Genomic DNA, 19,272 nt, shown 5'->3' on the forward strand with positions numbered 1-19,272 from the left:
ACAATCAATGCAGCAATTAAATACTTTTTGCACTGTGTGAATTCTCTAAAAGTCAAAAACAGTGATTCATCTTGAGTTGGTGAAAGTTGTCTCATGAGCAAATCCTCTGATGTGCAGCATCTCTGCAAATCTGTGCCCAGTGAAAAAATAAACTCCCAACTGTCTTAGAGGCATTATTGGGCAAAATACTGAAACATCTTTAAAAATAAGCTTGAGGACAGAAGCAAACATGTATAGTAGATATATTCTCTCTTAGGCATGAACAGTGTTGTTTGCATCTAGGATGAGTCTGTGCATCTAGGATGAGTCTGTGTTGCTCCAGATGGCAGGATTGGAACCATTGTATGAAAATTGCAAGGGAGCATTTTTTGAGCAAATATTAGGAGAAACTTGCTAATGGTAAGAACTGTTTTGACAGTGAACAGAGAGCCTTGGAAGGTGATGGGCTCTCCTTTGCTGGAGGTATTTCAGTAGGTCTGTCAGAAGTGCTGTAGTTTAATCATGCATTATAAATTGTGCATTCAGCAGGCTAGATGAGATGATCTCAAAGATCTCTTCCAACTCTATGATTCTAATGCAAGTCTCTCTTTCTCCTCTGCACACCAGTGAGGCATGATATGTAGGGAGGAAATGGTGTGTATATAATCAACCTTTTCCTTGCAACCTCTCCAGCTGCTTTCCCACCACTTGATGTGGCAAATAATCATCTGGGAATAAAGCATCTTGGAACGTGCTCTGTGGGTGGATTAAGAGTTAATAATTTATTCCAATTGTTGTTTCAATCCTGCAAATTCCTTCCAACAGTACTCTGCAGCAAAGATACAACCACCTGGTACCTAGACCCTTTTGCAGATCACCATATAAATTTGGCCTTTAAACCAGACCCAAATCCCTGAACGCTTAAGTCCTCTCTCCCCTTCTGCCACAGTGATAGCTACTGTGTCAGGCTAACCAGAGCCACTAGTAAAAAGGGAGGTTTTTTTTTTTACAGTAAGTCAAATGTGCAACTGCCAGAAAACTAAAGAGCAATGAAAGGAAGGAAAAACACCATTCAACCCTACATCGTCCTACAGAAGTACAGGACTGCAGAGTAAATGTTCCTTTCCTGCCTTCTACGGGAAACAGGTTGTGGAGAAGCACTCAGGTGGAATTTAAATAGGAACTTTAGCAGTTGGTTCCTCTTATGTGGGCTCAGCCAGAGAAATCTCTCTCAGCTGGATCATACTCTATAATTCTATGTACAAGTTCCTTCATTTTTGAGTGGCTGAGAACTCACACCTGCATCTTCAACATGGGTTCATGGAGCAAATGCTGGAGAATCTGTGCCCATCCAAGCATATGTATCCAATGCACTGGTCTGCTTTGATCAATGTTTTTGCCACAATTCTCAGTGTAGTTGGCAGGACTAGGTCAGCAACTACTGCCTGCTCTCCTGCAAAACTTAAAACACCCGATTGTGATATCCAGTTAACACTTGGCATGCGATCTGTTTCATGCCTGACATGGCAATTTAGGTAACAGTCCTACATGATGCAGACTGCAATGGACAGAGAGCTGCTTTTTCAGTTTCCCACAGGCACAGCATGGCAGACAAAACTGTCTGAGCAAAACCAGAGCAAGCACTTTATAGAATAGTAGAAGGCACATGAGCAACAAAGTCAAAGCAGCTCAGTATAGGTAGTGTTGGCACTTCCCCCAGTCTGACTCCTCCCAACCACTGCTGGGAAGTTTCCTTGTTTAAGGGCTTTTCTCCCACTGCATTTACAGGAGGACTGAGGCAGTCATAAACAAAAACGCACACGGGCTGGTTCACTTGGAGGAATGACAGGTTTAAGTCCAAGAAACTGCACAGGCCTTTCAGGAAAACAGCATCCCATGTTAGGTTCAGTGGCAATGGGTATTCCTTTCAAAGAAGAGCAATACAGCACACAAAAGAGATTTCCACTGTCTCAGCAGGGAGGATATGACATCACAGCACTGCTAATAGGTGGTTTGGGAAATGCAGGATGTAAATAGACGTTTCCAACAGGAACCCTATAATCTTCTATTATCAGAGTAATAAGCAGGCAGTGCAGTGCAAAGTGGCAGGAGTAGACACAGCCCAGCTCTCTGCAGCTCAAGGCTAGGGCTCAAGTCACACTAAGCACATGTCACACATAACAGAAACAAGCCAGGTTTCTGGTCCATAGCTACCTGGACCTGTCCATTTGGCACCCAGATGTCTTTTGTTTTCCCCTAGCAGAGAGGAATTCCATTTGTGTTTTTTGTAAACTATCCTCTCTGCAATAAATCAATGGTAGGGAAGCATTTTGCGTCTTGGCAGGATTTTTTTACAGCTCAAGACAAGCATAGCAAATATAGCCCATCCCAAGCCTAATATTATATTTCAGGCTACATTTCAATAAATATGGTAATATCCTCAGCAAACAAGTAGAAAGATGTCTACTCTCTCTCTCTTTCTCTCTCTCTCTCTCTCTCACACACACACACACACACACACACCATTGCACTGGTAAGATCCAAAGTGATGAATGGGCAGCAGTGCACTTTCACAGGTGGATTTGGTGAGGACACAAGAGAGGGCCTTCTCGGTGGTTGTTCCAAGATTGTGGAAATCTCTTCCACAGTAGGTTAGGCTGCCCCCCACCCAGCTTTCCTTTAGCTGGTAGGGAAATACTTTTTTGTCTAGACAGGCCTTTGGTCATTTACTGGCTGCTGTGGCAGTGTATTCTGAAGGTGGGGGTTCTACACATTTTTCTTTTTATGTGTGCTTTTAAATTGTTTTGAGTGTTTTTGGTGCTCTTTTTAATAGAGTTACTTATTTATATTGCTTGTGTGTCATATGTGGTCCTATACTGGGATATATGTGGTCATATGTGGTCCTATACTGGGATATAAAGTGGGCCACATCACTTTAGACTGTGTAGAACCTCTGTGCAGAAAAGCCTCCTTCAGAACCCTCCTGGAGGCCTTGCCCTAAGGGTAGAGTCTGAAGCACAAAACACACCTCTGCTCAGTCAGAGTCACACTGAGATGGCTGCAATGACATGGAAGATAAAGGCGAGGATGGCATAGCTTCACCTAATCCCCCAGAGTGTAGCATCAGCAGTACCACTACAGCAATTGTCTTGCTCTGCAATGCGGAGGTGAAAAATCTCCCATGTTCTATCACCAACAACCCCATAAGAGGGCAAACAGGTGAGAAAAGCAGCATCCACCTGGCAGTGAAGAAGTGCTAATTAAATACGCCTGCAAATGAGTGACTTGTTTAGAAGTGAAATGATTTAATTTAAACTCTGCTGATGAATTAATGTGCACCTGTTTTCCCCTTAATGGCAGGCAAATGAGTAAATAAGGCAGGGAAAGAGAGGTGCCCCAAATGCAGCTGAAACCCATCAAGCAGTTTTTTCAGATGGGCCACACCAAGTAAAAGGCTCATCCCACTGTTAGCTAACTCCTCTCCTCTGTCCACGAGCAAAACAGCTTTGCCGTACTGGGATGTGCACATTCACTCTTGCAATTTGGGCCCCACAAGAACCTCACATTACCCAATCTAAGACAGCAACAGCAGTGTGTATGTATGGGGTGGGATTTTTCAGGAAGGGAGGGACAGACACCAATTTGAATAAAGAGTTGTCAACTTTTTCCCTGGAAGATTTCCTGTATGGCCAGCAGAAATTCAGCAGGTGAAGCTTTTCTTGGCAGGTCCAATGACTGAAAGGATAATGTTCCTTTTGTTAAAGGTGCAGGAGCACAGCTAGAGAAGAAGTTGGCAATGTCTCTACTTTTTTAGCAGGCTGGGATGATGCAAACCTTGCTAGCTACATGGTTTGGTTCCAGCATGTTTGCTGTGCCCATCAAGAGGTTATGATTCCTAAACCCTGAACTCCAGGCAGTGCACTAGAAATAACCATAGCAAGCTAGTTACAGATAGGTAGCAAGCTAGTGCATTAACGTACTACCAGTGTATTAATGATGGCAGCACCCATGTTAACACAGCCATTGACCAATACAAAGTCAAAAAAACTTCTTAAATGGGAAAAGAATGGCTTCTGAACCAATCACTGGCAATTTGTCAAATTGCAGAGTCACGTCTGTCACTGAAAACTTCCAACTTCTAGGACATATTGCAGCACAGTAAGCAGATATGGCTGTGGGAACTTGCATGTAGTTTTGATGGGCCCAATGAATGTCTGGAAGGAAAGCAACTGGGGATAACTGAGGAGCTCACCTTCCAGAAATCCCTTGCTGCCACAGGAGCTTGATGGCAGTGACTGAGTATGCAGTACCTCCTGCTCCAATGATCTCTTCCCTTACTTGCACCCTGCTTGCTACAGGAGACAAGAGAGAAGGGTGAGCAAATTAATTAGCAGGGCAGGAGGTGTTGCTACTGCACACTTGCTGTCATACTTGCCTTGAGCTCTTAAAGTGACAGGCAGTCTCTTAGCAAACCCCAGTGGGGTCTTTGTTCTATGGTCAGATGGCCAAGGAGGATTTTGGAAGTGGGAGGCATGGCAGGATACTTGGAGAGGGGAAAGGAGATACAGTGAGGAACAAGCCACACTGCTCTTTTCTAGCTGTAACCATCATCATACAACTAAATATCTGCACCTTGCTAGAGTGTCTGATAGGTTCTAATGCTATGGCAGATGGTTGGAAAGGAAGAGCTGGAAAAGATGCAGCTCAGATGCTTGGAAGCATTTGCTAGTCTTTCATTATCATTTCAAGGGGCAACAATGAACATATTGCCTTAGCAGGTGGTTGCTAAGCAGAATCTGCAGGGCTTCTTCAGTAACTGACTTCTTTGTGGCTTCCCAAATAAGGAAAGGTGCATGACAGTCTGGGAGTCGTAAATCTATCCAGCAGGATAGAATTAGGGGAAGGAAATGCTGAGTGCCAAAAATGCTGGGTGATATTTCTGGTTCTGCAATGGAGATGTTAGGACAATTATTAGTTGAAGCAAGAGACAAAATCTACAACCATTAGGAGTCTCTAAGGTGTATAAGGAAACGATTCAGAGTGAAACAGGACACCCTCTTTTTACAACAACACATATACAGAGGGACTTGCTCCATGGCCTGTAGTTTTGCCCTCTTTGATCTATTTGGAGCATTGCAGCCACCACCTACTAACTATGCTGACATGATTAAAGTGAGGCAGGGATAGGTTAACAGCTCTTCACAACAGTCCAATAATTCAGTGTAGATACTGCTTTTGTAGATGGCAAAAGTATACCTGGTCTCCATTAACTGATCAGAGAATGAAATGCCTGGAAATGTTGGGAGTAGGCCAACCATCCATGGTCTTCACTGGAGGTTCTTTCTGCCTGCTTCCATGAGATATTCTCTTAGCATGACCAGCCTAGGTAGTAAAACCTACACAACTTTGGAGTGGAGCCGCTAAGATGGTTGGATGGCATCTTTCCAGTTGAATGGCCTCTTTTCGACAACTCCCACAGCCAAGCTGGTGCCAAATGTATTGCTCTGCTTTCCTTTGGACCACAACAGTGAGGCCAAGAGGGAGGTCTTGGCATCTGGGCAGCCCAGGACCCCCATAAACATTGCCCAGGCTTGCACTTCAGTGAAATCACTTTTATGGTGCAAATGCAGCAAAAACAACATGGAGACAGCAGTTATGAGTTGTAAGCTCAACCTGATTGGCGCAAGTGTAAGTTATAAGCTCTATGAGTTGCCTTGGTTGGTGGGAGAGATCACTGTGTCTTGCTGGGTGTCACTCAACAAGCAGACCAAACAACTGCACCAGGCAAAAAAGAAATAAACCCTCTTGCACCTAGCAAGCTGGAACATCAGGACTATGTGTCCTGGCTTGTCCACCGACCTGCCGCAGGTCAATAACTCCTGAAAGACAGCCAACATTGACTGTGAGCTGAAAATGCTCAACATTGCCATTGCCACTCTACAGGAGACCAAAGTCGCTTCAAATGGCTGCCTCAGAGAGAAGAACTTACACCTTCTTCTGGCAAGCAGGGAACCCAGAAGAACCACGTATTTGTGGCATAGGCTTTGCAATGAGGAACTCCCATCTGCCTACAATAGAACAGCTGACAGAGGGCTCAGAATGCTTGCTTTCCCTCTGCTTTTCAACCACTTCCTGTCTGGTTAATGTCTTGAGCATCTACACTCCCACTATGTGCCCTGACATACAGACCAGGGACCAGTTCTACAAGGAACTAGACTTCTGTCTCAGACACGTCTACATTAACTTGGTCGTGTCCACAGAATGGAAGACAGCAGGGTCCCCAAGGACATCCTCTATGGGGAGCTGGCTTCAGGCACCAGGCCTGTTAGCAGACCAAGATGTCTGCAAACAAGACATGGAGGCTGACAACATAAACCCCACCGTGTGGGAATCCCTTGCAGATGACCGCAGTGCTTGGAGGCAGTCAGGTCGTCTATCCACAGCAGTGACCAGGAAGGAATGACTGCTGGACTTCTTCATCTGCCCCAGCTGCAACATCTCTCTCCCGTATCGGTCTCTACAGCCACAGCAGGTGCTATAACTGTCCTATGGTTTGACTTCACTCTTAAAAGTGCACTCCTCCATTGTCTCCCAAGACAGAAGCATGCCAACACATTACATGGCAGGTCAATAAAGCTAAAACATGTTCTTCACCACCATATAACATTCCAGTGAATGTATCTGTCAGAGCATGATGCTGCAATTGTTTCAAAGACCTGAATATATTTTGAACCCAAGAGAAGGGGCAACGTGGAAGCCTAGAAAGGATCATGAGCAGCAGCAGCAGCAGCAGCACTAGTCTTCTCACCTCATTGACAGATACAAGGAAAAGAGCTCTAGCTAATTCACTTACTGCACAACACACAGCATCTGCTTCCTATTTGCATGCGACCGTGCGGGGGGGGGGGAGGAGGAAGCACTCCAGCTTGCTAGTCAGTGACAGAAGGAATCTCATTTGCTCACTCACTGAGCCGAGGAGGAAGACTGGCCCCACCTCAAAATTGCCTAATATTTATCCACAGTCTGGCAGACCACCTGCTTTGAGTATCTTGTGGGCACAGCCTGTCTGCAGTACAGGCAACAGTCCAACAGGAGGAGCTCAAATACAAGCATTGCTCTAGCACAGCAAGAGTGTAGATAAATAATTAACATGCTGGCGTGATTGTGCTTATTTAATTCTATTAATCCCTGGCTGTAAATTCTCTCCAAGGTTCAGTGTGCTGTAGGAGCTAAAGATGCTCTCTCTGTGGTTTGACATCCAGACCTATCAAGAGCAACAATGAGCTAAGCCACTTCCACTCCTTACGGTCTGTGCAAGTCACATGGAGAATGACACACTGACTTGAGATCCACAAGAGCTCATAACCAGCACTGGCAGCACCAGGCAGCTGTTTTGCTGGGCAAATCCTTTTTCCGCTCCCAATTCTAGCGCAGCTATACCCTCTGCAGGCTGCTGGCACAGTGCTTGACCACACTTTCTCTACTACTACCCCTGAGGTCCTGAAGTTGAGGCTAGGAACTGTAGTGTTTCTTATTTTGCTTATGAGCTAGGTTTTGCCCTGAGCAAGTACTCCTAATGCTGTTCCATCCCTGTGGCTGAAGTATTAAATATGCAGACCTCTGAATTACCTATGGCTTTGAGCACGTCCTTTATGCAGCGGTTTTGCGGCTAGGTTTGTGTGAGAAACGTAACATGCAATTCTACCCAAATTAATGAGCACACAAATAGCCTCAAGGGCTGATCCAAACTGCTTCCCCTTTTCCTTCTTGCTGCTTCAGCCAGCTGCAAACCCAGTTCAATTAGCTGGGTTCTTGAACTCACAGGATTAGGCTGAGAGGAAAAACTGTGATCTGTGTTGTGATGCAGAATGCCTTCTCAATGTCTCAGTATATCCCCACATCTCAGCACTATATTGCTCTTCCACTACTCAGCTTAGATACACAAGACTGCTCCTGAATCATCTACCTACTATTCTAGATTTCTTCCACACCACACAGCTATGGCCCTAACAGAGTGCCTGTGGTATCAAAGTGCTTGCTAGGCCTGAAAGTTCAAATTTTCTCCAGTAGTGACAAGGACAAAAAGCAATAAAGGGTTATTTCTTTATTTTCCAACTTTCTGAGTGAGTATTGCTTCAGTATGCCTTCTCCCTGCGCTAGTGGGAAAATCCTCTCCTGTTACTCAGCCTGCCCTGGACTTAACAAAGATGAATGGTTCAGACAGGTGTACAAGGCAGCAGAATACCCAAGAATAATCCATATACCAAAATTAGTTCCTTCCTTAATAGCTACTTAATCATGGTAAATGCAGCTGATGTTTACTTGAAACTGGAATTTGAGAGAGAGGGATTGGAAGGTTGCAAGTCAGAATTGTATCTAATGACCACCTTTAAGAGATAGTGTGTTCTTTAAAGTGTGATTGAAGCCCCCTATAAGAGTGAGAACACTCAGCAGCCCCCACCAGCCCTGATACTATTGTAGCTACTGTTGCCCATGGTCCTCTTTTGTACCACGCTCCAGAAAAAAATGGATCCTGTCACAATGATCTATGAAAACAAGAGCCCAATTAGAAATGGGCTTGCATGTGGGATTTTGGGTCCTGGCAGGCTAACAGGCTCATAAGCATTCACCCAGCTGGGAGTTCCTGGAAAAAACATACTCCTTTTTTGTGTCCTTCCCTGCTAAATGCTGTGGATCAGCAGTGTGTGGTTAACAGTCTTTCCAAACCTTGCTAGGCTTTGGTGCCTCTTTCACATGCTAGCCTTTAGCCAGCCAGTGCTTCTCCCTGGCCTCTATAATCTTGCCTTCTGGGCAATGCTTGTATCACATCACCTGAATCAAGGGAGATATGCTGCTGCAAGGGGAGGTCAGGGGCAAAAGAAGATAACAATTCAAGCAGGACCAATAATGCATGAAAAGGACACTTCCTCAATTTATCCTCCCCCTCTACACATATGAGAAGAGTTTTATTTATGATTTAAGCCCCTCACAGCTGAAGTGGGCCCTACAGGGCATGCTGCAAGCACAGGAAAACATTTATCCTGCTACTGTGACTCTAATAGCTACAAGGGAACTTTTTCCAACATAGCAATTTTTCAAATTAATCATCTGCCTAGTAAATGGTTCATCGTGGAGAGAAGGAGTTTGCCTGCAAAAGCCACCATAATTCCTGGCCTCTCAATACCACTATTTTGGCCTCCATCACAGCATAAACAGCACTCCGAGGCTACTGAAACTGTAACCTTTTCCAATATAATTAATAACTAACAGAAAGTGTGCAAAACATAATGTGAGAATCTATATCTATATTTCTCTATATACTGGAAGCAAAACAGGTCTGCACTTGACCGTTCACACATTACAAATTTTACACTTTTTTCCAGCATATAGGGCAGCTATGGGCAGAATTCTTTTGTAAGTTCTGCAATGTTAGGTTGGGCTGAGGAGCGGCAGACAAAACTACTGTCCAGGTCAAAAGCAACCACTCCGGTGCTATCGATAAATTCTAAATCACAACTCTCATTAACTCTCTGGCTGGGGCTCATTGGAGTTGCAGTCCAGAAATCCGGAGGGCACCAGGTTGTTGACCCCTGAGCCTGGAAGAACACAGATCCAAGATAAACACCCAAGCAGACTCACCTCATATTCCTGGGAAAACTTCAGCCCATCATTGGCCTTCAGTCGGTCGATGTTGTCTGCAAGGTCCGTCACTGGAATGGGAGGATGATCACGCATGCCTACCAGATCAAACATAAGGAGGGGAGGTAGCAGGGTAAGAAGTTATTGTACAGTTGAAGAATGTTCCCGCACATGCGCACAGCAGACCAAATGGCAATGTGGCGCGATGGATGGAACATGAGTGAGGAAACATGGCATGCAGTGCCCACGCAATGGCACAATGTATGTGTGCATGCTCTGATGAGACAGCGACCAGCCAGATGGCTTCTACATATAATACCAGGCCAAAAAGGGTGAAGATACTGCTGTATGGACTGAGGCTGGAAGGGGCCTAGGCAATAAAGTACAAAGCCCTTGGAGTCTGCGCCCTGCTTTCCATTCAGACAGTGCACACTACAGTACAGATACAGAGATCCTGAACATATGCCAGCATTGTTCACTGGGCCCTGGGACTACTTTCTGTATCTCTCAACAGCCCACACTCATGTTCTAAGTGACTGAGGCAGCGGACAAGTCTTAAGCACTCACAGCCATGCATCTATAAGAAAGGCACCAAGAAATCCTGTATTTAATAGCTGGGCAATTAAAAACCATTCCTTATCAAAGAATATTTTGCCTAGTGATAGCTAGGGAGCAAAGAGGGTCTGGAAAGTAAGCTTTTGTGCATCTAGCCGCCTTGAGTTTGATGACTGTGCAATGATGCACAATCTCACAAAGTAGACTTACACCAGCCCCTAATCAAGACACAGGATCTGTTCTTCTTACAAGTTAAACCTCATCTCTATTCCTCTGCAATTCTCAAAGTATCAATAGGAAGTAAAATCTGCAGCAATTCCTGCCCCCCCCCCCCGCATTTTCCTCTTGCCGTGGAGGCCAGAGCCAAAGTAAACTTTACAGGCACAATATAGAGCAAAATCCCATCCTTCTCCTTTGTCCACCAGAAGCTCAGAAAATTAAGACAGTATTTGTAGGTGACACACTGCACTTCACATTCATTAAGACATAGGCAGAGAGAGCAAAAGAATAAAAGAGCAGCTGCACGAGGGACTACTCTTGCAGATGGTTCAGAAGTTGCAGTTAGAGGAAAATGCAGCAGCCCATTTGGTTAGTGGGTCAACCACCTGGAATCATTCTAATTCTATGGGATTTACACAGGTTTCCAATACATTTCTGAGATCAATTCAGTGTACTATCACTGACCTATTAAGTCCTGCATGACTCAGGACTCCTGAAGGAGACCACTTCCAGTACTGTCTCGCCTAGTTGTTAAGATGTGAACAAAAGTCCCCTTTTGATGTCCCACATCAAGGGTCAGTGCCCATGGAGTTATCCTTTTTGCATCAGCTCAAAACCTTTTTGTTTTCACAAACATTTTTAAGTGTTGGGATTTTATGGAATTATCCCCAGGACTTGGTTTTGTAAATTTTAATTTCTGCTACTCTCATGTATTATTTTGTATTGTACCTCGAGGACCACCTCTCCTCATATCAACCAACCTGAACCCTGTAATCATCATCTGAGGCCCTTCTTCATTCCTTTTCTCCCAGGCATTTGGCTAATTAGACAATCTATGACCTTTTAAACTGTTTGTGTGGGTGGTTTTTGTTTGTTACTATAGTATGTATTTTTGTAGTTTTATATTGTAAACCGCCTTGTGATCCTTGGATGAAGGGTGGTATATAATAATAATCATAATCATAATGATGATGTCATTGTTTTTATACCTGCATAACCTGAACTGGGTTTAAGAATGACTGAATGCCTAAATAAATACATTTGGGTTTAAGGCATTCCAATAAGGTGCTGCCTGCGAAACAGTGGCTGAGGAGCATATGGAGGAGATGAGCAAGTCCTAGCTTGTTGGACTACATTTGGATAGAGAACACTTCCTTTTCATTTTGGAGGAGATGCTGTATGGCCTCCACATGATATAAGTGCATCCTTTGCATCTGCAGCCAGGCCTTGCTTCCCTAAGTTGGGGTCCTATAACATACCAATGAAAGAGCTGCTGCAGCCTCATGTGCTCAGTCAAGATTGCAATTTTGCTGGCTGATTTATGCATTTCATTGTTTGGAAAACTGTGACGTGTTAATCTCTCTTTCTTTCTTCACATGCAGGCTGGAGCATTGTATGTGAGTAGCACCAGAGACTAGTTTGTGGGGGACAGCCTGGCTCACTAGCAAGAGAAGGGTTAGCACTAAGTCTGTGGTGAGTGAGGTTGACCTTCATGACACTGAACAAAAAAGATGAGAAAGAAAGAGGCGGGGAAAAGATAGTGAGGAAGAAGAAAAAGGAGGAGGAGAGAAAACTAACTTGAGATATTCGGGCAACTGGGGCCACTGGCACCTGAAAGAACAGAAATCCCATTAGCTGTTGCTGAGGGAAGAGTTAAAGATGCGACAGAGGAGGGTCAAAGGGCAGCACAAAAATCCCCAACACAACCTTCACATTCCTGTTTTTAGGGATGGGAATTGCAGCTTGATGCTTGCTACACATGTGGCAGCATGGAGGGTGATGTATTAAGACAAGCACCAAGTACAACCAGGATTATTTCACAAAGAGGATTTCCCCACAACAGACATGATAGATGGCTTTGCTTGTTGGCCAGGAAACAGAGTTCCTATTCCCAGCACATGCTGCTTTCCAAGACCATGCTTCCCTCCTACATGAGACAGCAGCAGAGCCTTGGAACCAAGGTGTAGTCAAAATTCACCCAATCGCTTAGTAGCGACATCACCCTGCCTGACCTGCCACAAGTCTGCAAAATGGAACATGAGAACAAAGGAGCTGACAATTCACGCAAGAACCTGTGTCTGAAGTGGAAACTATTAAAGTGATAAGCTTAATATTTAATAACAGCAGCTTGATTAATTATGTACTGAGCAAGGCCTTTCCTGCCTCTACATTTGCCAGAAGGGATATCAACTATGAGACTGCTCAGGGTTTAGTTGCTGCTGTCTGGCCCACAGAAGGCATCCATCCATCACAGAAGAGGGTGAGGATAGGTGGAGGCAACTAAGTGTCTCAGACTGAAACAATAATACCAGAACTTTTTTTGTACACTGATTGTTCCCTACTGGGCACCTGAGAAGATAAAAGGGTGCAAAATCTCAAGCTAGCAGCTCAGCAAGTACGGTCACACCTGAGAATATGGGGGGGGGGTTGCGTATACACTATGAGGCTAACTCGCTTTCTTTTGTCAAGCTTCCCTTTTGTGCAACATCCCTTGTTAGCACATACAACTCTGCACCATGTCCATGCCTCTATCTTCTCTCTGTGACCCCTCTGGACTAGACCTCTAACTCTCCTGTCATGTTGGACTCTGCAAACCATCTGGTGGAATAATGACTTTACACTAATAGGGTGGGTCGTGCTCCCAATTCTACAAGCTGTGTGCGCACAACCCACAAAAGCCCCCGTCCTCTGACCCATCTGCAAGGCAGTATGAGGTAAAGGACTCAAGCCTAGAGAGAGAGACAAGAGAGCAGCGCTGCACATAGTCACAGGGCACAACTTCCAATTCCCTTCCTGCAACTGCTTTCCCCCCAAAATCTATTATAGGAGGACAAATAGTTTTGAGGAAAAGGAATACAGGTCACATCTTGCTAGGTAGAGTCTGGGTGTACTGAGCTAGAAGCCCCCACTGACCGCTAACATCATTCAATAGCCTTCATGAATCCCACAATCTAAATAAGGAAGGAATAGGTTGCTTCAACTCTAACACGATAGAATGAAACCACATCCTGCCTCAGATGAGGATGTGAGGCCCTTCACAAAGCAAGAAATCTAGGAAATAGACTCTGTTGAAGACAGATTGTTTTGCTGACACAGCTAAGCAGCATCTATTACAACTGCAACGTACCTTAAGAGTTGGAAGCACTGCAGGAGCTGAATCATGAACCTGCCTACCTGCTACTTGACAGTGGACCTACTGGCATGTTGGACTTTCCTTTTGCTGGCTAATTTTGAGACCATATCTGGAAAGCACGATGTGGGCCAAAAAACTGAGTGTTATCTATGGAATATAAGATAAATCATGACAAGGGCTCCATGAGAGCCTGTTCTTTGTCACGCTATGCCTTCCAGCACCTTGTGATGCAGGTATGGTCAGGCTATTGAGCCAACAGGAAGCCTGTCATCCCCATTCTGACTGTTGCCAATGTCAGACATACACGTGAGCAACAGTGTATTGAGCCACACTGGCCTCTGAACCTAGCCTGAGAAGGTGCACACAACACTGCAAAGGGAAGAAGAGGCTCTCTTATCACAGACCTCTGCCAGTAAAAGGAGCAGGGGCCTCTGTGGGGCCGTCAAGTGGTACCTACCTGGTGTTTGGTAGTTGAGTCGCCTCATTTCAACAGGATCAGAGGAATGGGCCAGCAAGGAGTCCTTCAGGCCAATGGAATGCTCATCCTTGGCGGAGGGTGAATTGGCCCTTTTCCTAAAGGGAGAGAAGGCGCAGCTCAGAAGGTAGATCTGGGCATGGACCCAATGGCAGAGAGCTTCAAGATGACCCTGTAGCAAACTCAATAATGCACCTAGCTGTAAGGGGGACTGGTAACCCCCTCCCCAGAGCTTACAAAACCTCCAGCTCCACTTCCATCTTCCACACACCAGTGTTGGGAACTATTTCCTGTGGTGGATGAATATACTTAAGATTTTGCCAAGTATTAAAAAAAATTATTTAAAATGTGAAGAGTTGTAATATAATAGGGTAAGGGCTCTTCAGGGTGAATTTTATTGGTCCATTAATACTTGTCTTGAGTGGCTGAAGGCCCCCCAGGCGTGTGTTAATGGAACAATAAAATACACTGTTGTCTCTTCCTGCTATATTTATGCCTGCAGCTCCACCACCCTAGGCTCTTATCCTAGTAGATTTCACTAGCTAAGCAGAGATGAACCTGCTCAGTGATTAAATGGGAGACATTTACAGGAAATTTTGGCATGACAAGAAGAGTTATCAGTGATGTCCAGTGGCTACCATTAAACCAAAAAACCTCATATGGTGCTGCCTCTTAAAGTTGCAATGTGTTTTCTGGGGTAACTAAGCCACGGGGAGGGGGTATTCAACAGAAACACCCCAGCCTGGTATTAAGGAGCACTGTGCTGCAATCCTGCAGGCAATTCAGCAGAGAGGTGTGTGTATCTGTTGATCTTTCAAACACATCAGAAGCCCAAAGCACTTATGATTAACCTGGAGACACTGTTGATAGCACCCTGCAAAGGATTTTTTTACTTTGCCTGACGGCACAACTCTATTTGTTAGGAGGGAGAAATTGCCACAATTAGCATGGAGCTCTCTGTGCTGTGAGGGGAGAAAACAAAAGTTTGTTCAGCTGTATGCACATGCATGCATGAAGTGGGGAGTCATTTATAAAGCAGCCACCACATTACAACATCTGAAATAAGAGCCCTGCATCAACTTGAATTTATCACCAAAGGGGACCATTGTTGAAATAAGCCTAAGACTTTGCTTTGGTTCCTGCCTCCTGCTGAAAGTCAGTGTCACTCTGTTGTAACAGCATTACTTCCAGATTTACTAAGAATCAGCTAGACACCAAAGTCAGCAAGCAGTGGGAGACCTTTGTAGGACACACACAGTGACACTGAAAAGGGAACAGCTCAGAGCAAGGCCTTATTAACTGGTTTATAGAGCATGCTGATTATGCCAAGGAACTAGAGTCAGCTCATGGTAATGTCACATCCTTGATCAATATAGGGGGCAAATAACCCCACAAATCCTGGAACACCAAATGCACTGAAAAGGAATTTTCTAAAAATCTGTCACACCTTACTTGTGAAGCCATTTATTTAAATATAACAGCAAGAGAAGGTTAAAGGAGTTTAGGACACCACAATGGCTAGGTAGGCAGAGCAATATCCAAAAGCCAGATTAGTCTGGATAGGAAGACTTATGATTACTGTTTTTAACAAGATGAAACAGTGGATGTGAAACAGACAAAGCAAAGGATTAGTAAGGGTGGGGGGAGGAGGGCAGATGTCTACCTTTCTTGTTTGCTAGATCCAGGGACAGCAGAAATAGAAAAAAAGAGGAAATCCAGGTTACAAAAAGGTACTAATTGTGCATGCAATAACCCAAAGTCACCTCCCCTCTTGGTGTTATTATGCACATTTAGTTGGAGAAAAATGATGACAGCTTCCCAGAGCAAAGATGGGAGAGTAAGCACTCCCTGTAACCAAATGAGCAGCTCCTGCTTCTTCTAACAGCCCAAGCACTTGACACCCATGTCCCAGATCATGGATCAGAACACCTATGACTAGGCTGAGGACAAATCTCTGGAACAAAGGGTCCCTGTTACCACATGGAGGGTTCATTCTCGGAGCCAAGAAGACTTGGGGAAAAGCACCAGGCCTCTGAATAAACCAAGGGATGTAGGCATTTGTTGGTCAGAGCCTTTTACTTAATCTGAGGCATGGTGATACAGGTCATCACCCTAGAACCACTAAGCAGAAGCCATATCCTATGGCTTCACAGTTCATCTGGCACTGACACAGCCCCAGTTCACTTCCAGGATATACCTTCCCAGCACAAAATGAAATGCAGAAACCACTGAATGTGATCCCATGCTCCCCTTCCTAGGGCTTGCCTTACATAGCACTGTTTTGCAAGCTCCATTGAGAAACACCTTCAGGAAGGTTCAGACCACATCCCCCAGAAGAGACAGTGTCCTTGGATTTATCATATAGTTTGCTCACTGTAAATGTTCTTGCGCTTGGCACAATACTGCACCATGGACACCACCACATTGCACGGGCATAGGCAGGCGTGTGCTCACCTTTTGAAGAGCAGGATAGCAATGACAATGATGATGATTAAGATGACAGCCAGGACAGGCCCCATCACCCACAGCATCTCTGGTTCATCCTGCTGTTTTGCTGAAACCTCCATCACAATCTCATCTGAGTAGGGGCTGGCTGCATACTTCTTCTGGTGAGTTTGAGAGAGAGGAGAGCAGACAAAGATCACTGATCAGGCCTCTTCCTTGCTTAATTCTGAGTTGTCCCTTGGTACAATAGCCCCAAGCTGCCCACCTGCAATTTTCCTCATGAGCACCCAGGGAATTAACAGACATCGTGAAAACAAACCTCCTCTCCACAGCAATGGAACATTCAGAACCACATCAGCTAGAAAGTGGCCTCCCTCAGTGCCAGAAAGGAATGGTCCAGCTGAGAACAAGTTGCCAGCCTCAGACACACGAAGAGCCAAATTATAGGCTTTGGAGATGCAGCCAATTGAGCATCAGGCCTGGCGGGTAGTGACTAAGTGGTTTATAATACCTATTATGCCGTTATAAACACATCACCCTAGGGGGTTATATGTCAAGGAACACCCACTGGGCATTATGTTCCACACTGAACAGCAGACTAACTCATGGCTGTCCTTGAAGCTCTAGCATAAGCCCTGAATACAGCAGGATTCACATGGGGCTTCTAACATGCAAAGACTTCCAAGTCATACAAGGGACTGGCAAGTTACAACCAAAAAAGCAATACAAAATTGGCTGGCTCTGTTCCAATACATGCTATGCTTATATCTTTTTTTAAATGCCTGCCAGAAGACGTATGTTCAGGCAGGACCATGTTCTCTGTTCTAGTGGAGGCTTCCTGTTGCCTTGCTCAAGGTAGAGGCGTACACTGGCCTCACTTTTAGCCCCTGCGGAGATGCCTGTTGACCAAATTCTGCCAGTCTGAAAGCGGAGATCTTAAATAGCCTCTTCTCTGAAACACAGAGAAAACGTGCCCATAGCAGCTGCTTTTGTGGATGCTCAGCAGGAAACACCTGCCTGGCTTAATTTGAGCCACATTTTGTCTCTGGAACCTGGTTCAGTGGCAGGGCTAAGTCCTAGAACATGCAGAATAGTAAAAAATAATATTCTAGAGCCCATTTTCACATTACTGAGAAATAACTACATGTTCCCCAAGTTCTAAGATTAGAACTAAATTTCTGACACTTCTTGGGGAAACAAAACAATAAATGTTGAATTCCAGGGGGCAGCAAAAACAAGGGAGGTATTTGCGGTGCCTTAAAGACTAATAAATTCACTGTGGCATAGCTTTTGTGAACTACAGCCCATTAGATGCATGATGTGTTACTCTGAATTACAGGTATATGTATATATACACATGCCTGGGGACATGGAGGGGGCTGTAACCAATGAAGTCACAGGGAAATGAAATGCAGAATAATGCAGTGATAAATGAAACAAGACTGATAAAGTGCTAAATGACAAAGTAATCTGTGGCTCTGCAATCGTTCTTTCAGCAACAGCCATTTATGATATTGTGGCTTCATTCCTCTAGTTTAAGAACACGACGACTGAGTTGAGTGCCAAGCTGGAGCTCACAACCTGGCACAGGTTTCAGAAAGAACTGGCAGAGAACTTTGTGAGGGCAGCAGATCTTATGCAGAGGGCAGCTGCAGTTGCACCACAAAATAAAACCAGTTGCTTGGAGAGTTTGCTCTGCTAGCCAAAGTGCTCTTGTGCACATTCACTCTTGTACATGCAGTACCCAACCTTGTGGCACAAGGGCACCTTCTCCGCCTGCTCTGCGGACTCTATTCTCCTGCCTGCATGTTTGCTATGTCCGCCACACAAGTGCTCAGACCAGAAGAGTAATGAAGCATTTGACCAGCTCTAATGAGCCATTACAAGTAAATGAGGCTGAAAGTGAGAGACCCAGCATGGGACGGAGCAGAAGGGCTTGAGTATCTTCATTATGGGTGGACATTATTTACACATTTGCAGAAGCAATGGCACTATCCACCATTTCCCCTCCCTTATTCATTCTGGCTTGGAACAATGGATAATCCTAAAGATTACAGGGGTGTGGAAAGTGAAGAAGCACAGAGAGTGGGGCAGATAATCTATTTTCTTCCTATGGACTGCAAGGCACCCGGCAAGAGAGGCATGGAGAAGGGGAAGGAGATTCTGAGTTGTTTTATACATCTGATTTTATTAGCTTAAGCTTTGCAGAGCAAAGTTCCACTGTGACAAAGCTTCCCTAATGCCATCTCTGGAATGGCTGTCTTAGGCAGCACACAGTCCCTTCGCTTCTCGTGGTCCTTACCGTATCCCCATCCTCCAGTGAAGCCAGCACAAAACAACGGTAGCTCAAGTCTTCTGAAAGGGGCTTATTGTAAAAGCCTTGATAGCTCTTCTGGTCCCCCAAGACAAAGGTCTCTGGCAGATCATCCATTTGGGCAGCAATATAAGGCTTGAGCCGCTCTGCTTGACGTCGCTGGCGCCTGCTTGGGTCCCCTTGGTTCATGGCCTCAAGTAGCTGGGTGGCAAAAGGAAGCTAGTGTGAGAGAGAGCAATGCTATTTACCAAGGTAACTCTACATTTCCATGAGGAAAACCTGTAAGCCAGGTGACAAAAAACACCAGGGAGGTCCAGGTATTCATTACTCTAGTGCATTCCCGAAGGCTTTCTCTAGAACTCAATGAATGTACATCTACTTCCTTAACAGAACAGTTAATTAAGTTGCTGGGGGTAAAACTGGAACCAAGTGTTGTCCTGGGTTTATGGTGGATGACTGTGAAAACAGGAAGCAGGACACGATGGACCCCTGGTCTGACCCAGCAGGCCTCTG

General features: G+C 45.0%; 1 protein-coding gene across 12 annotated transcripts in view; it reads right to left on the reverse strand.

Annotated features, from left to right (window-relative positions):
- PTPRF (protein tyrosine phosphatase receptor type F) overlaps positions 1-19,272 on the reverse strand; it is a 482,994-nt gene that overhangs the window by 21,322 nt on the left and 442,400 nt on the right. For 8 of the 12 annotated variants that reach the window (XM_082228806.1, XM_082228807.1, XM_082228812.1 and 5 more), the window contains 5 exons: positions 18,748-18,960; positions 16,455-16,606; positions 13,983-14,098; positions 11,971-12,003; positions 9,619-9,716 (listed from right to left, as the gene is read on the reverse strand). In XM_082228806.1, the coding sequence (XP_082084932.1) occupies positions 9,619-9,716; positions 11,971-12,003; positions 13,983-14,098; positions 16,455-16,606; positions 18,748-18,960 (612 nt within the window). The remainder of the gene's footprint in view (positions 1-9,618; positions 9,717-11,970; positions 12,004-13,982; positions 14,099-16,454; positions 16,607-18,747; positions 18,961-19,272) is intronic. The other 4 variants (XM_082228805.1, XM_082228804.1, XM_082228809.1 and 1 more) reach the window with 1 other exon arrangement.

This window comes from Podarcis vaucheri, assembly GCF_965113315.1.
Source record: "Podarcis vaucheri genome assembly, chromosome: 6".
Taxonomy (NCBI): Eukaryota; Metazoa; Chordata; class Lepidosauria; order Squamata; family Lacertidae; genus Podarcis; species Podarcis vaucheri.